Here is an 18,154-nt window from a genome sequence, read left to right on the forward strand (position 1 = left end):
CTTTTATACCTGATACAAATAACTGGTGAGTGTTGGTATTTGCTTTTGAGCATGTGTGTTGAAGATGCTATCCTCTGATCGCCCCTCTTGATTAATTATCAAATTATTGGGCGCAAGCATTGTTTCCATGGAAACGATGTTCACTGTCTCCAGTGCTTTTACAGTGCAGAGAAATCTCATCTACTAAAAGGGTCCTCATGCAACAAAGTGAGGATATATGTTTTTGTGCTCCTGTTTGCTTGTCACAGAAGACAAAAGATGTAAGTACTAATAGTTAATCTTGAATTGAATAGATTTTGTTACTATAGCTTCGAGATTAGAAATATGATTTAGCTCTCTGCACCTCCTCGTACACTCTTTGACAGTGACAAGTAGAAAGAAGGCAAGATAATTGTAAAGAGAACTGAGGATTGACATGATGCAAATTTAGAAGTGCTTGTTAATCCGTGTATCATTCGTTCATTCGTTTTTCAAAATAAAACCAAAAATAAGAAAACGAAAAAACAATTCCTTTTCTCAGTATTCGTTTCCTAAACTAAAATGAAAAAACGGATAACGACTCGTTTTTTTCAGTTTTCGATTTTATGCTCAAATGAATAATGGAAAAAACGGATAACGAGCGTTTCCCGTTTCATGTTGCAAGCATTTGGTACCTACACCGGAAATTACCGTCACCCGGAAGTGGCCTGGAGCAAAGCTAACGTTAGCAGAGCCAGTCAATTCTCTGACGTTACCAGAGCACAGAATCTTCTCACCGACATTTCCGAGCACCTCTGAACACCGAACTGCTGCAGCGTGGTAGAAATCTCGGCATGCGTTTTACCATCCTCAAAAAGCTGTCCAATTATATCTGCATGATCCTCAAGTCCTGCCATTATTTTTGTTTTGCGCGCCCTCGCAGTACAGAGACAGAGACGGTCACTTCCGCTTCCGGCTCATTGAACTTTTTTCAGATCAAAATGGGATAAAACATGAAACGGGAAACGCTCGTTATCCGTTTTTTCCATTATTCATTTGAGCATAAAATCGAAAACTGAAAAAAACGAGTCGTTATCCGTTTTTTCATTTTAGTTTAGGAAACGAATACTGAGAAAAGGAATTGTTTTTTCGTTTTCTTATTTTTGGTTTTATTTTGAAAAACGAATGAACGAATGATACACGGATTCTTGTTCAAAGAAGACAATATTGTGCCTCTTTGTCACTCCTAGACATTGTTCTGCTGTCATCATTCAGTCCTGTAGCGAAACAGCATAGACATGTCCAACATTTCAGTGCTTTTTAATTTCACGTCAATACTTTTATTAGTCTCTTGCGTCATTTGCATATTATTATCACTAATGATCTTTGTATTCTAAATGTCTTTTGTTTTAGTTGTTTAAAACATTTCTATATGTATATCTGCTTTGCTCTCTTGCTCACCATCCTTTTTGCACTTAATGATTCTTTCCTTCATTATTTCTATAAATCAGCATATTTAATACCACCAGTACAATGTGTCATACCACAGATCACTCTCAGTGGCAAGGCTGATTGCAAAATAGGACAAAGCCACAGGCAGTATAAACAGTTTGATTCAGCCACCTCTAAAGCAAAAATATTTTACTATGTTGAAAACTGTGTGTGTGTTCTTGCATGCATGTGTTCACACCCATCAACTCAGCCAGGAGTAATAACATCAGTTCCTTTGAGATGCAGATATACCATCAGTCTCTCACACACACACAAGGTTACTTGCACAGTCCGAATAGGAAGCATAAGGCATTACAATAATGGAAAGGCCTGAGGCACAGATTTGAGGGGGAAAAACATACTTCAGCCACCCTGATTATAATGTTATATTGTTTCATTCCCCCAGAGTGTGTGTGTGTGTGCGTGTGTGTGTCTGTGTGTGTGTGTGTGTGTGTGTGCGTGCGTGCGTGCGTGCATGCGTGCGTGCGTGTAGCCCTGTGCCTATGTGCATTTGTGTTTGTGTGTATCTGGTGTCTGTGTGCGTAGGCAAGGCTTAATATGTTGTATTTTCAGGCTTTGTGTGGCTGGCATTTTGCCATTCGTGAAGACGTGCAAAGCTCTTAAAACTACCTCGAAGGACCGAATATTTAGGAGTGGAGGAGATGGGGGAGGATAAATTCATGAATGCCAGAGGGCCCCATAAATTTATGGCAGACACAATTCAGTTATACTGTACATACAGGATCAATATGTAATAGACACAGGTGGGCAGGAGAGGACAGGAAAGAAATGTGAGTAGAAAGGAGGAGCAGTAACAATGAGAAAGGACGGGAGGAGAAAGGGAAGAGAAGCAGAATGGTAATGTTTCACAATATTTTTTGCACTGTGTGATAATCCAAGCATGTTCTACAGGGAGATGAAACTGAGGAAAAAACAAGCCATAACGTATATTTCTTCCTCATGTGTAATGTGATAACATGATAATTGTTGTATATTACTTTCTGAAATCAATGTAATCAGCTTCTACCTCTGAGAATTTGATTAGTATTCACCTGGCTACCTCCTATCTACTATAATAGCTCCCACCTCTATTTTCCATTTTACCAGGGGGATTCTTCTTTAAAAGGACCCATGTAACTGTTTCATGATGTATTTAGTAGTTTATGAAGTGGTGAACATCTCACTTGCTTTGGTTAAGACCCTGTAAAACATATCTTTGTCTCATACTCTTGGTTTTACAGATCTTTTTGAGTATGGGTTAGATAGGTAACAAACTGCAGTAAAGTATTTGGCTTTTTTCCCACTAAAATACTATAGTATGACTAATAAGAGTTGTTATTTTTCTGATGTTTTTTTATTCCAAGTCCACCTCTGTGAGTTTTTGTGCAGTTCTCAATCTGTTTTTCTCAATCAGTTCAAAATCCCTGCAACAAGAATGGACTATTTTTCTTTTATAAGATTTCCGCTTCTTTCTCACCTTTGCCCTTTTTTACTTGTTTACATTGACACGCCATCCTAAGTTATTATTTCTTGCTTCATTTTGTTTCCAAAAAAATATTGTATTATTTATTTATGTTAGCTTTGTCTAGCTCTTCCTCGCTCTCAAAATTGCATCAGTCTGATGCTCCTGTCTGTTAGACATCATTGATCCATCATGGTATGCAGTATATACTGCTGCTGAAATCAATAGAAATACAATACCTGCACACTTACACACAGACAGATAAATCGCCATGAATCTGGGGTGTTGGCTTTCAGGGTCTAGACATTCTAACTTTATGATGCCACGGATCCTCTCTGAGCCCCAACACTGTATACTGGATGAATCCCATGCAATTTCCTAATTGTCAATGACTTCATATTAGAAAATACTGTACAGTATGAGTAATAAATGGCTATAAATGAATGGAAAAAGTTATTTTCCGTTTTATTATCCCGGTCCAGGAAATGGCTTTTATTTGCCGACTCAGGCTGACAAAAATGGTGATGATAATTAAAACAATAGTGACAAAATGCAGTTAAATCTTACTGATGCAAACTACTTACTGAAAATAAAGTTTTGTCTAGTGCTTAATTTGAATGATGATAATCATAATGAAAGCCATCTGTTTACCACAGGTATACTGAGCACAGCTTAGCACAAACTTCTGACTTTGTATGCATCAAGCTACTTAAACCTGCTACTGCATAAATTGAGTCACTCAATGAAAAATGTTAAATGCAAAGCACATCCTCCCACTGTGACAGAGATTTAAAGTGAAGAAAACACCATGTACAGCCAGCTCTATCATTAGATGTAACATAGTATTTGCCTGGTTTCTCAGTCTACACATCAGCCACTTTGTCTTTCTGGCACTGAAGTTGAGTCTTGGTGACAGTCAGCTCCACCCTCTGTTCTATCCCTATGTTTCTTCACTCCTCCAGCTCAGCCCAGATGTCAGGGTTGGTGTTGCTGGCTGGCCCACTTGTCTGTTTGTGGATTGACTCAAACATTTTATGCTTTACCAGACTTTCTTTGACACTTCTACTTTCTACCAGAACTCATTCTGACACAACGGCAGGAGTGAAAGTGACTATCAGTAATGGAAAACTTCTGATGCTCTCAAAAAAGGAGCGCCCCAGCAGCTACTGTTGGTGTTTCCATCAAATCTGTTTAACTTAAACTACATTAAACCAGTTTATCTACAAGGTCAGGCACTGTTACAGTTACTGTGATAAACTGTCATACTCTGGACTCCGCTGCGTGAAGTATGCCATGCGTTGATGTCATATCTGGTGTTATCATGGTCGCAGGGGCAAAAAACACCTTGTTTGAGTGTGCATGTGTACTGTAATGTATGTGTGCTATTGCATGTGTTTGCAGGACAGATATTTAAGAGGCTGTCACTCAGTTTTTTTTTAAACCCCCCCCTTAAAGTTTTTAAACCTCTTAAAAACTTAGCTTATAATGTAAAACAGTCAACAGTAAAACAGTCAAAAACAGTCAGAAACATTTTTCCACCTGGTCCTGCAGCTCACTGTACAGTTTCATCTCTACAGTAACACTAAATTCTGGGCTGGTTATTTTGGATTTATGCCACCATACTTGGCCTGTTACTAATCCCTATATATAATTAGTGTACTGGTGTTTAAGAAAAGCTAAAGTCTTATTATATTATCTTTACATTGCACTGAGATTTAATGTTTTTACAAGTCAAAAAAAAAATATCAACACAATATTTGGTGAAAGATTTCCAAAAATCCTCAAATGGCTCAAGTGGACAAAAGCAGCAGCATTACTGGGTAAAGCATGCAAACACTGTATATGTGAAATTCTTATGCATGGCAATTTTACATAGCCCAAGTGAGCTGATCATAAGATTATGAGTTCCCAAGTCTGAGAAAATTACATTTAGAAGACCATCAATAAGTGAAGTTGAATGTCATGATATCACTGTGAACTTTATAGCTTTTAGCATCATTAATCTTCCAAACACTTCTCATTCAATTTTATCTTTAATAAACCTGTGAGTAGTTGAAGTTAATTGTCTTACTGCATTGACTAGCACACAGCTTGTAAGGAAAAATCATTTCCACCCATTTCTTCATGCAGTGGTATTGTGCTGCATAATGTCAGCTTTTGTTCAGTTTAGGACCCAAACAGAGAGCTGAAGTCACACCCTTTCTGGTCCCATGGCACCAGAAAAAATATGTATGTTAGTGAATGGAGAGAGACAAAAAATGTATTGCCAACAGTTGCGTTAGTGATGTTGTCTCGTTGAACACTCACCAAAACCCATAATTTAAACATTGTAGAGCTGGTCCTGTACATTAACTTGCTCACAAAACTGACAAACCACAAAAACAGTTGAACAGGATAAAAGGCAGAAAAAAGACAAAGACAGGAAGAGTATAATAAAACACATTAGAATAAAGCCTACAACAGGAAACAACTAAACTAAAGCCCAAACCATGACATATTACACCTTTCTCTTGTTTTGCTTTTTTTTTCTGTTTTGTTTTTTATTATTATTTTTTATGTATTTGTTTAGAATGTTATCACTAATGTCAATATCTGTGAAAAATGCAAGGGGTATCACTCAAAAATGCACACACAAATATGCCGTCAGTTGCTGTGTCCTAAACATTGAGGATAATTCAATACACAGCCATGTAAATGCAGAGTAATGCTTGATTTCAATTTAATTGTTTTAGAGAATTTCAATTGAAACCTATTTTATTCAAACAACCTAAAGTAATTAGGTTACTTGGATTAAGGTCATAGACTGTATATAGCAAAAAAATAACAAGCCAAATAACCCATAAAATTAAACATTAGCATGCACAACTGCTCAGTGTTAAAAAACAGAAGATGCTGCAGTTGTAAGCTTGTTAATTCAAGTTTATATCATTTTCTAGCAAACTACAGTCTTTACCTCTGAAATTTCTGTACTGCATAAATTGAGCAACAAACTTTGGGAGAAAAAAATATCTCCTTTCTGAGGCCAGAAGCCATTTATGTGGCCACTTAAAACCACTTGAATAGGTGATCATGCACAGTAGTGTATTTAACCAGTGATTATAGCATATAGGAGCCTTATTTCTTTTATATATATACATTTCATGATCAAATGTAAGTAACTAAGGACAATATTCACAAGGTATTTATTAGATGTAGCGTAATAGACTGCTGGAAACTGAAGAACTCAGCAATATCTTGTTGAAGATATTGAAAGTCAGAGAGGGAACAGCAGGAAACCACTGAAGGTGTTGAAGTAGCCAGGATCGTCATAAACGCCGCAGGTTTCATGGAGACGCATGTAGACAACACTTCCTTTTTCCAGCTGTAAAATGAATGCATTTGCAATCCAAGTATGACCATTGGTCACCTCAGAATTATACAAAATTCTCTGATTATCATGATATATATTTACTACCGTCTATCGTCCGCTCTTGCTGGTGAAAGTACTGAATCTGAAATAGTAGATTCCTTTGACAGGTGCTGTGAAGATACCTGCAACAGTAGACAATCAGAGAGGTCAGCTTTGTCTGTGTCTCAGACAATATTACAGCGTGTGTGTGGTAATGCATACATGCACCTGTGACAGGTAAGCCACGCCTATATTTGTGAAGACTCTACTGTAGATAAGTGGAGTTGCAATATTGAATGGTCCAGATTTTCCTGAGGTTGTCAAACCAGCAGAGAGAGCCGGCTTGGGAGTGTCTATAAACACAGAATGGAAGCATTTAACGGAGAGAATCAGAGCCAAAAGAAAAGATTAGAGAGACAAACATGTTGTGCCAAATTATGGTAAGATATTTAATAAAAGATAAAAGAGAATGGAAACATTGAGGGAAAGACATAGAGGCCAGCTCTATTTTTAGAATGTATTGTAAAGTATATATTCCTGGTCTCTTATCAGAATACCTGCAATTGTCCTTTCTATCTCATCCACTCTGTTCTTTGTGAGCTGAAGTTCAGTCCTAGAAATATCCAGCTCATCCCTGAGAGCTGTCACCTCCTTCCTCTGCTCCTGCACCACCTCCTCCCTGGTTGTCACTCTGGGAAGCCAGGGCTGCCAGTTCTGCTGCTTGCACTAGAAACATAAAGCCAGTCATTTCTCAACTGCACTTTCGAGATTTTCCAGCATCACAAAGTCTGTGATTTTGGTAATTGCATACCAGAAATGAGCCTCTCAGCCTCTTCCACATTTTTCTTCAGGTGCTGCTGTTCAGTCTTAGTCGATTCCAGTCCTGCTGTAATTGCTGTCACCCTGTTTTCAGTGGCTGTCAGTCTGGAGCTCATCACTGAAATATCATAGAGGCTGATGTTTTTTTTAAGTAAGGCTGTCTAAAGAAGCATTTCCACAAGATCTCTCATACGAGTACATGTCTGGTGTGTTATTATTTATTGCTGCTGATATGAAACAGTATTCATCGTACATCCAGTCTACAGAAACCCTTTTTATTGACTCCTCTGCTCTCATAGTGTCGGGTATTGTAGTTCTTTTATTTCAAGTTTTCACAATCTCAAATGTGCATGATGATTTTAAACATTATTCAGCTAATCAGATACTAAGCGATTTAAACAAATATTCATGTCTAATTATGTTTTGAGCTCACTTTTCATTTATGTAAATCCTCAAAAGTAATGATTAAATTAACTTATTTGGGTTTAGTCTTATCTAGAGCTAAATCAATTCGGTGATGTGGTTTCATCGATCGATAGAAACTAAATCTGCAACAATTTTTCAAATCATTTAAGAATTTTTAAAGCAAAAACAGAGCACACTGACCAGTCAGCCTTTCACCTTGTAATCGGGCCCCTGCGCTTGAATGACAACTCTAAAGTAAGCCATCGAACAGTTTTATCTGGTCGAATCTGAAAAATTCTCTCTTTTCTCCTTCATTATCTATGCTGTTTTTTATCTGTGGCAGACAGCCGGCATGGCATGATTTGAGCCTGTGCGTTTGACGTGTCTGATAGAAAAAAGAGAGAGAGAGAGAGCGTGCGCAACATACCGCATATTTGCTTTTGTCTGTGCTTCAGAGTGAAGATTCAACACTGCTATCACTGATAAGCTCATCATTCAAAGCTATTGCAGGTGATGTAAAACAGATGAGGGGACACGAGGTTACACAGTATCTATTTTCCATTACACTCAAGAGGTTATAGAGAGGGATGGGATGGAGCAGAGTGTTTGATAGTGATTACATCAAACCAATATACAGTCAGAAATGTGATTATCAGCGAGGGAGCACATCAAGGTCATTTTCTACCAGAACTGAATTTTTTGTTGTCATTCAGAGAAAGCAGGTGCTATTTTTCTGACGATATTACTTTTCAGTTCATGGCTTTTCAAGTACAACAAAAATGCTGTCAGCTATGTCATTGTTTTTTACTCTGACAGAGTCAAAATATGCATAATCACATTCATGATTGTACTGTGTGTGTGTGTGTGGTTTGCATGTGTGTGTTTGTGCATATTTAACCAGCACTTCACTGAACAAGGCCACAGTGGTCACCCCCTCAGCAGGTGGCCATCCTGGCTCTTAATTTCTTTGGTCACTGCTATGTTGACGCGCACACATACACATACATGTGGTCACCCTGGTGATGGAGATTAATTAGTGCAGACCCCATACTGACATCAAAGCCTAGGTCTCCAAGTACGTTCAGGGAAGAAATAAACTATGCAAAAGTGTGCCTCGTAGAAAACACACGGAAACAGTCACACAAAAAAGATGCACTAACAAAAGCTTGTGCACTCAATGTTTTGACACATACAGTATGCTGAGGTACATGTGTTATTGACTTGAGATCCTTGAGCTGCACGTGACCGCACCTTGAACTCCGCTCCAGTGTCCTCGCCATCGATGTATTACAGTCAGTGAAGCAGTGAGCAGAGCCTAATTGAAAAAGACGGACAATGCAGCAGATGGCCACCAGAGGAGAGAAATACAAAGACAGAGAGGGAAAAGTAAAAAGTAAAATGCAGAAATACAGGACAGGAAATAAAGACAGAGAGACGGAAGAAAGAATCGGGGACAGAGAGGGAGGCAGGATGAATAGAGATTGGTGTCAGTAAGAGGTGATGTATAGAGGAGAGGGTGATGAGAGTGAGCTGGCTTCTCTCTCGGCTCCAGTAGTAATGTCCCTTTCCAAAGCATCACTCAAATTTAATGGAGCACAGCTACAAGGGAAGAGAGAGAAAAGGAGAGCACAAAACCTGTGCACGAACACACACACTCTACACTGACATATGCAGACAACGCAGCACATTACAGACTCGAACACACTTCCACAAGTGCTCAAAGCCCGCATGCACAGACAGAGAACACACACACATGCACTCTGGTACTCAGACGCAAACAGGGTTCTCTGAGAGTTAATGGAGTTGAGGCACAGGGGCCTTGAGACTGGAAGCCTCACTCGGCTTGGAGAGGGGGGAGAGAGAAAGAAGGAATTGGGGAGCATTGGCATACAGATGAGGAAATGTGTTGAAGTGAGGAGAAAATGTGGTTGAGGCAGGAAGCCGATCCTCCGCCGAGGATGTCTTAACTCTGTCTGAAGCCATGTTCACCAGGCAGCTTCGATGGAGCCATACGAGTGGTAAAAAAAAAAAGAACAGGGATGTAATGATTGTAGAGAAAAAACAACTGTATGATAAAGTAGAGGGTAAACAGAGAGAGATAGCCACACATCACAGACAGAAATTGCATTTCCTGGTTTCACCACCCACATACTTCTCACCCAAGATGAGTCACCCGTACGTTTTTTTCTTGAAATCCTTGTCAGGGCCTTGACATTCTCCTATATCCTCCTCTAAGAAAGTTAACTTTGACCCAGTAAAAGAAATCAGTCTTGATTTTTTGGTGATTAAGCTACAAGTCAGCAACCGCAGTCAAAAGACAATGTGGGTGAGACATGTTTTGAAGTTCACAAAAAACAAAAGAATGTGGTGCTGCATTTTAATAAACTTGGATTTATTGTTCCAAGAAGTCAGTCAGCCAAAACCTTTCACTCACCAAGAAGGTTTTACACTTCAAGAACATGATGTTCAAAAGTGGGTGGGCATTTTCTGAAGAAATTTTTCATCTCTGCTCCCCCTCCTCAGGTTCAGGCCTTAACGATGGCCAGTGGCACGCAATACGTTTGGTCGCTAAGGAGAACTTTGCCATGTTGACGATAGATGGCGAGGAAGCATCTGCTGTGCGCTCCACTTCCCCTCTCACCATCACCACGGGAGGAACCTATCACTTGGGAGGTAAGGGTCGAACACAACACCATCACCACAGATGTGACAAACACACCCCTGCCTTCCACCTCCATCCGTCGTCTTCTCATGACATTCCTCTCCAGTGCCCATCAGGGAGGGAGGGGAGGCATCAGAGTTTAAGGTGGCCGCGATGTTTACAGAGGTAAGAATGGGACATAGCAGCCAGTTTACATCCAGGTTGTGTTTCAGTCGATCGGAAAATTCTGAGAAATGTTGTCATATGTCTTCAATGTTTGGGTTCTGTTGTCTTAACAAGTAATACTCTCTGTATTTAATTGCACAGCCTCTGATTCCTTCATTAATTAATGAGATCAGGACATAGAGAACTTTTAAAATACATGTTAATTAATCTGATTTTACTTTTACTATATTTAGTACTATATTTTTGTTAGTTTTTTTAAAGAACTTTTTTTTTTAAACAGCCTTGTGTGTGTGTGTGTGTGTGTGTGTGTGTGTGTGTGTGTGTGTGTGTGTGTGTGTGTGTGTGTGTGTGTGTGTTTTCAGGCTGAATATGTCTACAAATGATTCATCTTGCCAGAAATCTATATATCAGTGGCCAGAGTTCAGGAAGTTGCTCACTTAGCAAGAGCACAGACACAACTAGACCACCAGATAGACACAACCATACACAGCCACACACACACACACACACACACACACACACACACACATATACACACAAGCAGAGGACAATACAGGCAGACACAATCTGTCTGAATTAGGAAGACGCCAGGTTAATGATGCCAGACACCGCTGTCCGTCTGTTGGAAGATGGTCCGTATCTATGTGTGCATATGTGACTGTGTGTGAGTGTGTGTGTACATTTGGTGTGTGGGCACCTGTATGAAATTACAGTAACTGAGAGAGATGGGCTCTGATAGCTCCATAAGGCCTCTGTCCCTCTCTCTCTATCAGAGTAAAATCTCCTCCATCAAGCCAAACCATTTCCCCAGGCCAGTCAATAAGGATCAGAGCACCTCACACACACTCACCCACACACATATCCAGATTCTTTTATTCTGTTGTCCATCTTAATTTACTCCTCGCTGCTGTTGAGTGAACCCCCCTAAAGCCCATGATGACTCTGTACTTTTTATTTATGGAATCCAACTTTGTGAGGCCTTGATATGCTAACTGCATTTCACTCAAGAAGTATGCAAGTTTTTGTTTTTTTTTTACTTTCACTTTTTCACTTTTTTTCTGGGGTTTTCCTGGATTATTTAACCTGATGTGTTGCAACACTTTGTCTTTTATAATCACTTATCCCTGTTCACCCTAACTTTTCCCCTATTTTTCCTCTCTGTAAGCCTTTTCTGGTTGCTCTCTCTCCTCTTTTCGCCTCCTCCCTCTCACCCTGCTTTCTCCTTTTTGATCCAATTGGTGATTTATTGATTTTTGTAAGCTGAGCTAGGAATCAATAGTGGCTAAGAGGAGGGGATCTCTATAATGTCTTTACCTCTTGAAGAGGAGACAGACAGAGAGAGTGAGAGGTAGGAAGACTGAAAGGGAAAAGAAGATATATAAAAGATGGGAAAGAAGAGAATGTGGAGATGAGGAGAGGCAAAGTTTTTGGCAGGATAATTTAAAAGATAGCGGGTTCATAAGTGAGTGCAAAGCTTAAGAGAAGAGAAGAAGGTGAATGCTATATCCTAGAAGGAACTGAGATACTGCAGGGAAGAGTGACAATGAGATGTAATTTCCCAGAGGCAGTACCTGCACGTTGTTAAAGGAAACATATGGCTCCAAACACACATAATTCACATATTTGTATTAAATATACATACAAATAGATAGACACAGCACACTCTTTGGTATTTGCTATGTACATATTAACATGTAGAAAAGTGATATTTCAATCTGCTCTTTTCATAGCATCTCACACCCACCACACACAAACACATCGTGCTAGCTCAGCTAATAACACATGTTTACAACGAGCTTAAACAATAGCTGTCTGTATGTAGTCTAACTGTTCAGCTAAGTTTGCCAGGTCTCTTAGAATTTGGCAAATTCTTGTAAACTTAGCTATTGTAAGGAGACAAACCAGCCTATCCTCCCTCTACCAGCGGTAGCTACCTGCAAGCAAAGGGAGAAGGACAGAGGACAAGAGGAATGAATGATACTAACTGATTATTTTTATTGACATCTGAGATATGTTTCCAGTGAGATATTATTCAGTTTTCTTGGTGACTTTACTGTTATACACATTATTGTTGCTACTCTTGAAACAACATTTAGTTGCATTTAGTGAGTAAACTCTAATCCTGCTCTGAATTTAATCTTTTTAAAAGAGTGGATTTTTTTGAAAAGCAAGTATTTATTGATTTAAAGGACCGATAAGAGATTCGATTTTTGGCCACACATACATACATGAGATTCTTTTTTTTTTTGGCATGTGGTGGTACCCCAAAACTTTCTTCAAGGCTGGCAAGTCTGAATAATGCTTGCTGAAGAGCAGGAAGGGCTGGTGCTAAACAGAAGTGTGGAGGCTGCTGGGAATTCAAAACTGCTTATTATTATTATGGCAAGGAGTACAAAGTGATATTTGGGCCACCACTTCATAGGCAATGGGAGAAGTTTTAGGAAGACACTTTTGGAACCACTTCAGCCACTTCATTCTTAGTTCAGACTTGACATTTCTTTTTAATGGGAATAGGTGTGTGTGCTGTAGGTTGTTTTTAGCTCGCAGAATTATTTTAGCTTTTCCACAATTGGGTTTGGTTTTACTTGGCGCTCTTGTGGCTCCCTAGAAAGTCTAGAAAGGTCTTAAAATAACATCAAGGAAATTAAGGTAATACATTCTCATTAATTTACCATAAATTTGCTGTAGTTATTATTATTAAAGCTTATGGGAAATTTGTCACACAGAAATCTACCATAAAACTCCTGTATTTGTTTGATTAGTATTAGACAGTGAGAGACTCGACCATTAATATAAGTCTGACGTTACTTTTACAGTACGTTAGCTAGCTACAGAAGTTGGTTCTGACAGCCTGTCATATTTGTGTTATCATCAGTCATGGTTGCTAGGGATGAGAAAAAAAGGGGGAAATGTAAGTTTAATGACAAGTAGTTAGTAGGAAATGGAGTACGGTGTAATATATGCGAGTAGATATGGTAGCTAGGGGTCTCTAAACCAAAACAAAAGACATAAGTTGCATGGGATCATGGGAGTTGCTGTTTTAATTGTTCATCAACCACCAATGCTGATGAAAATATATCTACATGAGCCATACAGGCAGAAATATTCAAGGACAAGGTAATGTTTTTAAACTTTATCATGTATAGTTACAATTGTCGTAGTCCTACCTGGAAGTTACAGCGACAGGTGACCAAATGAAACCATTACCTTAAGTAAAATGATGGCTCTCTCTTGGTTTTGCACATTGATGGAAACATTTGGGATAATAATAATTACACAATGAAACAAAATACACTATTATTATATGTATTATATCTTTAAAAAGCATTGAATTTGACTGAAAAACTGTGCATGAACCCTGAGTCCAACTATCAGTCCTCCAATTTCATGACCAGATTTTATTTTCTGTTAGTCAATGCTTTGCCTCCCCCATCTTCAGATTTACAATGAAGGCCTGAAGCCATTTGAACCTGTGTGTATGTGGGTTAGTGCGATGCCTCTGAACTTGTGTGAAGAGAGCTTGTGGGTTGGTTTGGACTCCCAGGCACACATACACACAGAAGCACAGTTAACTTACCACTCACACAAAATGTCTGGAACATTTTTATTCACAACATTCTCACCTCACCACATTCGGGGGGCAATTTCCATCCCAGCACAGAGGGAACAGAATAATATAGTGAGTGCACAAAAAGATAGTTTAGCCTTTGGCTTGCCCTCAATTACTCTCTCTGATCGCTCAGCTTGATGAGTCAGAGAGGCCAAGCACATTAAGCTGTCCTAAAGCTCTCTAACAGTATACCATCAGCAGTTTCCATGTGACTTTGACTGTTCTGTCAGTGTGCCCCAATTAGCAGACACCCCTCAGTATCATGAACAAACCATGTTCTTTTTTAGATGGGAGGAGGGCTCAGATAATTGCTGAGAGTCATTTGTGTAGGTTCAGTCATCAGGTAGCCAGCCATCTGCTTCAAATTTCATGGCTTTAAGGCATCAATCTGCTGTGATCTCATTGGTAACATTTGTTGATCAGTGACCACAGACTGAGCCAGACTTTGTAAGGAAAGTAATACTGCTACTGCAACATGATCTGGCCGATTAAAATGACTCTAAAGACACTCATTTTGACAATCGCAATGTATCTGCTGCTTCTTCTGTCTTGTTTTCGGTTGTTTTCTAATTGTGGTGCATGTAGTAATAATATTATAATGTTTGCTCTGCATAAAAAAATGATATCAGTGGAGATTTTAATTGTGTTACATGTCTGTTTCTATTTTCTTCATTTTATGTTTTTTTTTGTATTTTCCACTGTGGCTTCATGTTTATTAACCATGTCCAATATCCAGATAAACTTAATATGACGGATAATAAGTATTAAATTGAAGCATGACTGCCTCACATATGCAAAGACATACATGCATTTCATACACACTTACACAAAGTCTGAAGCTCAATGTTTTGACGTAACACTTAAAGTGTAATACATTTTGGTTAAGTGAGAGGGGATCAGTGCACCTGGCTAATGGGTGTTTTTATTATTAAAGCATTCAAACAAACACACACACACACACACACACACACACAAAGGTTGTTGACATTGAGGCATTATGTGAGATAATTTTCTGTTTGTGCTTATGTGCATGTGGGTAATGCAGCAGTGATCCTACCTTTTAAGGTAGACAGAATATAACCAGTGGGACATGATTACTTTAAGTGTCCTGCTGGCCAAATACTGTTGCTCAATTTAATGTGAAACAGAAAAACAGTTAGCCAGAGGCTGGTTACATCCTCTTACTGCTTGCTCAAGAAATCAAAAAAAAGAAAGAAAAAGACAAGCCAGCTACTACCAGTGATGATCAGGTCTGAGTTGTGACACTTTTACAACAAAAATGTGACACAATAGTTAAACTACATATTCCATATGTACAGCAGTTGATACAGAAGTACTTTAATGCAGATATATTCCTTAATGCTTTTAGTCAGCATTAATATTAATACCAGCGATGTGTAATATGAGGACAAGCATGGCAACATAAAAATATTTGCTAATTAATGTTTTAATTAAGGTAATATATTACCTAATTTACCTAAACGGTTATGTTTAATGTACTTTAATGACTATGATGGGACATTACACAGCTCGAGTAGCATTCCCAAAGAGTTTAAAGGCTGTGCCAAATATGCAGCTTAAAACCTTTTTCCTTTCTTTACCTTCCTTATTTCTGTAAACTTTTTGAGTTTGTAACATTGTTTTGTATGTGCAATTTTTCATCTGTTAATTTGATGATTTTTAAGTCATTTAAAAACAAAAATACATAAAGCTGGCAGACAGATGAGGTCACTAGTGACCAGTCACTAATGTAAGCTGCAGACATTATTGCCCTGCCTTTCCTGTACAAGGCACTGCCTTAACCCAAGGTTACAGGATACTATACTTTATATGTCAGAGCAACGAAAAGACTTGGCTCTAAGCCTCTGTCATCCTGTCCCCAACTATGCCCTCTTAATTTTTCTTCTCTTCTCTGTTTCCGTTTCTCTACTTTCCTTCCCTTCCTCATTTCTGTCATTCTCTGCAATTTCTCAGTTTATCTTCCCTTCTTCTTTTTTGGCCCTCATCCTCTCCTCTTTCCTCTCATCCCTTTTATCCTCTTTAACCGGGTCGGCCCCTGCCTTTGCCTCCTCTCATCTCCACCCCTCTATCCTTCGAGCGTCTGCTTTTAAAATCAGCCTCCTGAACCCAAAGCCTATTTTACGGGGAGTAGTTCCTCACTCCTGACGCTGCGCTTAGAGAAATTAGCAAGTGACTGACACGAGACAGCCACAAATTGAATTTCTCAAGAGGGAAGACAGACGGACACTCACACAAACACATACACACACGCAAATACACCAGGCCATAAAGTCATGCTCTTCTACCCTCAGGAAAAGGGGACAAATGGATATACTAATGAGAGAGATGTCAATTATGAGACATTCCACCCTGAAGCATGCTGTTGTTTGATAATTGTGGGGGGAAAAGGAAGATTCTGTTTTCTTTATTAGTTCTCTGCTCTGCTTCTCAACTCTGCTGAGTTGTTCCACACAGTATCACAGAATTTCTTAGCTCATTGCTTCTTTTCTCACACATTTATTTTATGTGCATGAATAAATGACAGTCTTATAATGTTTGACAGCCTTAAACTTTGCTTTCCCATTACAATATACAGTGTACTATGATGTCAAACCTTTCTGACCTTTTAAAAGAAAGTGTCGTAATGCTGCTTTCACTCCAGTTGGTGTATTTGCTCACTTCAGTGTGGACAATTTTTCACTCAGCTGCAAAGAAAAACCTTCCCAGCACATGTAGCGTGAATTAACAGTCACAGTATATGCATTAGTGATAATTGTGACATCGCACGCCTCCATACTGTCACCCCTTCTTCTTCATCTTAAAGCTTGTGATGAATTAGACATGAGACTCTGTGACACCCACATTTATCAGAGAGCAGCCTTCGCTGTCTGTACAAGTGCTTTGTGTACTTTTGTGTACAAAAATGCGTGCACTCTTGCTTACATACCACAGCAGGTACATCTTGTCATTGACATGTGTGCAGTAATGTTTGACAGGCATGCAGCCTTTTTTGGTTCAAAGGTGCTCTATGAGGTGCATCAAGTATGTGCTGTAGCCTTGATCTGTCCTTTTTTTTTAATAGTAGATAAGCACATTTTTGGATTTTGTGAAAATATTATTTTTGGCAATAGTTTTTGTCTCTTCTGAATATGGTGTTGTGTTGAATCCTCAGAATATCTGTTTGATTTTTTCACATCTCAGAATTTTGGCTGATTTCCAGCCTACCTCATCTGAAAGCAGATACATCCCCCTAAAATGTGCTGGGATGTGGAAACAAGTGTTCTGTAGCCTGAGAGCCAGCCGTGCCAGTCAGATGTTGTTCAGCTGGTGGAGAGCTGGTGCTGGTCTTCCTGTGTGTATTGTAAGTGAAGCTCTTTGGGCACAACAGGGAGCCTATGATAGGGTGCCAGCAAGCCTGCAGGGGTTTATTGCTGCCGTTTCCGATCCTGAGGGGTTTTGGGAGATAGAGTCTTTGTTTATACTACAAATTAAAACCACACAGCATTGTTGCATTTAGGAAAAAAAATAAAATGTGGTCAGACACTGTTTGTCTGGTGTGTGTGTGTGATAGCTTGGGGATGTACAGATGTTTGACCACATCTATGTCTAGTTTGCCAAGTGCTTGTCTCTGTTGGACTCCATCTCATTAATCTGGTCTGCGTCTTCCTCTGCGTTTGCAGCATTCTTAATGATACAATACTACATTTTTGAAAAGCATAAAATGGCATTTTTATGAGAAAATGTTTATAGGAAGGAGGACTGCAAGTAGCATTAACATTAGTCTTTGCTGGTCATGGCTGTAGAGTAACAATAAGAGAAAACACGGTGCTTGACCAAATTCAAAGCATGAGGACTGTTGGGGTACATTTGCTCTTACTCCTAATTAGCTGAGTAATATTTATTTAATATGCATATTTGTGTAGTGCAGTGCCCAGTGTAAATCAAAGTGACACAATGGGGCTCCCCAGTACGGCAGCTAATTTCTCCATGGGGATACAGGAGTTACTGAAAGGTACTTTTAAATAGTGGATTGCAGATAAACATGACAGATTAGTTTAGTTTTTTTTTTATCCAAGACTTCTTTATTTCTCCAGCTATCAGACATTATCAGGATTTAGTTTCCTTGCTGTGTCGTTCAGTGAGGAGCTTTCCTTGCAAAACTAATTTATCAAGTTAATATTTCAAGTTTTAGTA

General features: G+C 39.1%; 1 protein-coding gene across 1 annotated transcript in view; it reads left to right on the plus strand.

The window, feature by feature from the left end:
* Positions 1-18,154, plus strand: part of cntnap2a (contactin associated protein 2a) — a 329,832-nt gene that overhangs the window by 188,900 nt on the left and 122,778 nt on the right. Inside the window, exon 11 of the mRNA XM_073488060.1 lies at positions 10,047-10,196. Within this exon, the coding sequence (XP_073344161.1) occupies positions 10,047-10,196 (150 nt within the window). The remainder of the gene's footprint in view (positions 1-10,046; positions 10,197-18,154) is intronic.

This window comes from Pagrus major, chromosome 19 (genome assembly GCF_040436345.1).
Source record: "Pagrus major chromosome 19, Pma_NU_1.0".
In the NCBI taxonomy this organism is placed as follows: domain Eukaryota; kingdom Metazoa; phylum Chordata; class Actinopteri; order Spariformes; family Sparidae; genus Pagrus; species Pagrus major.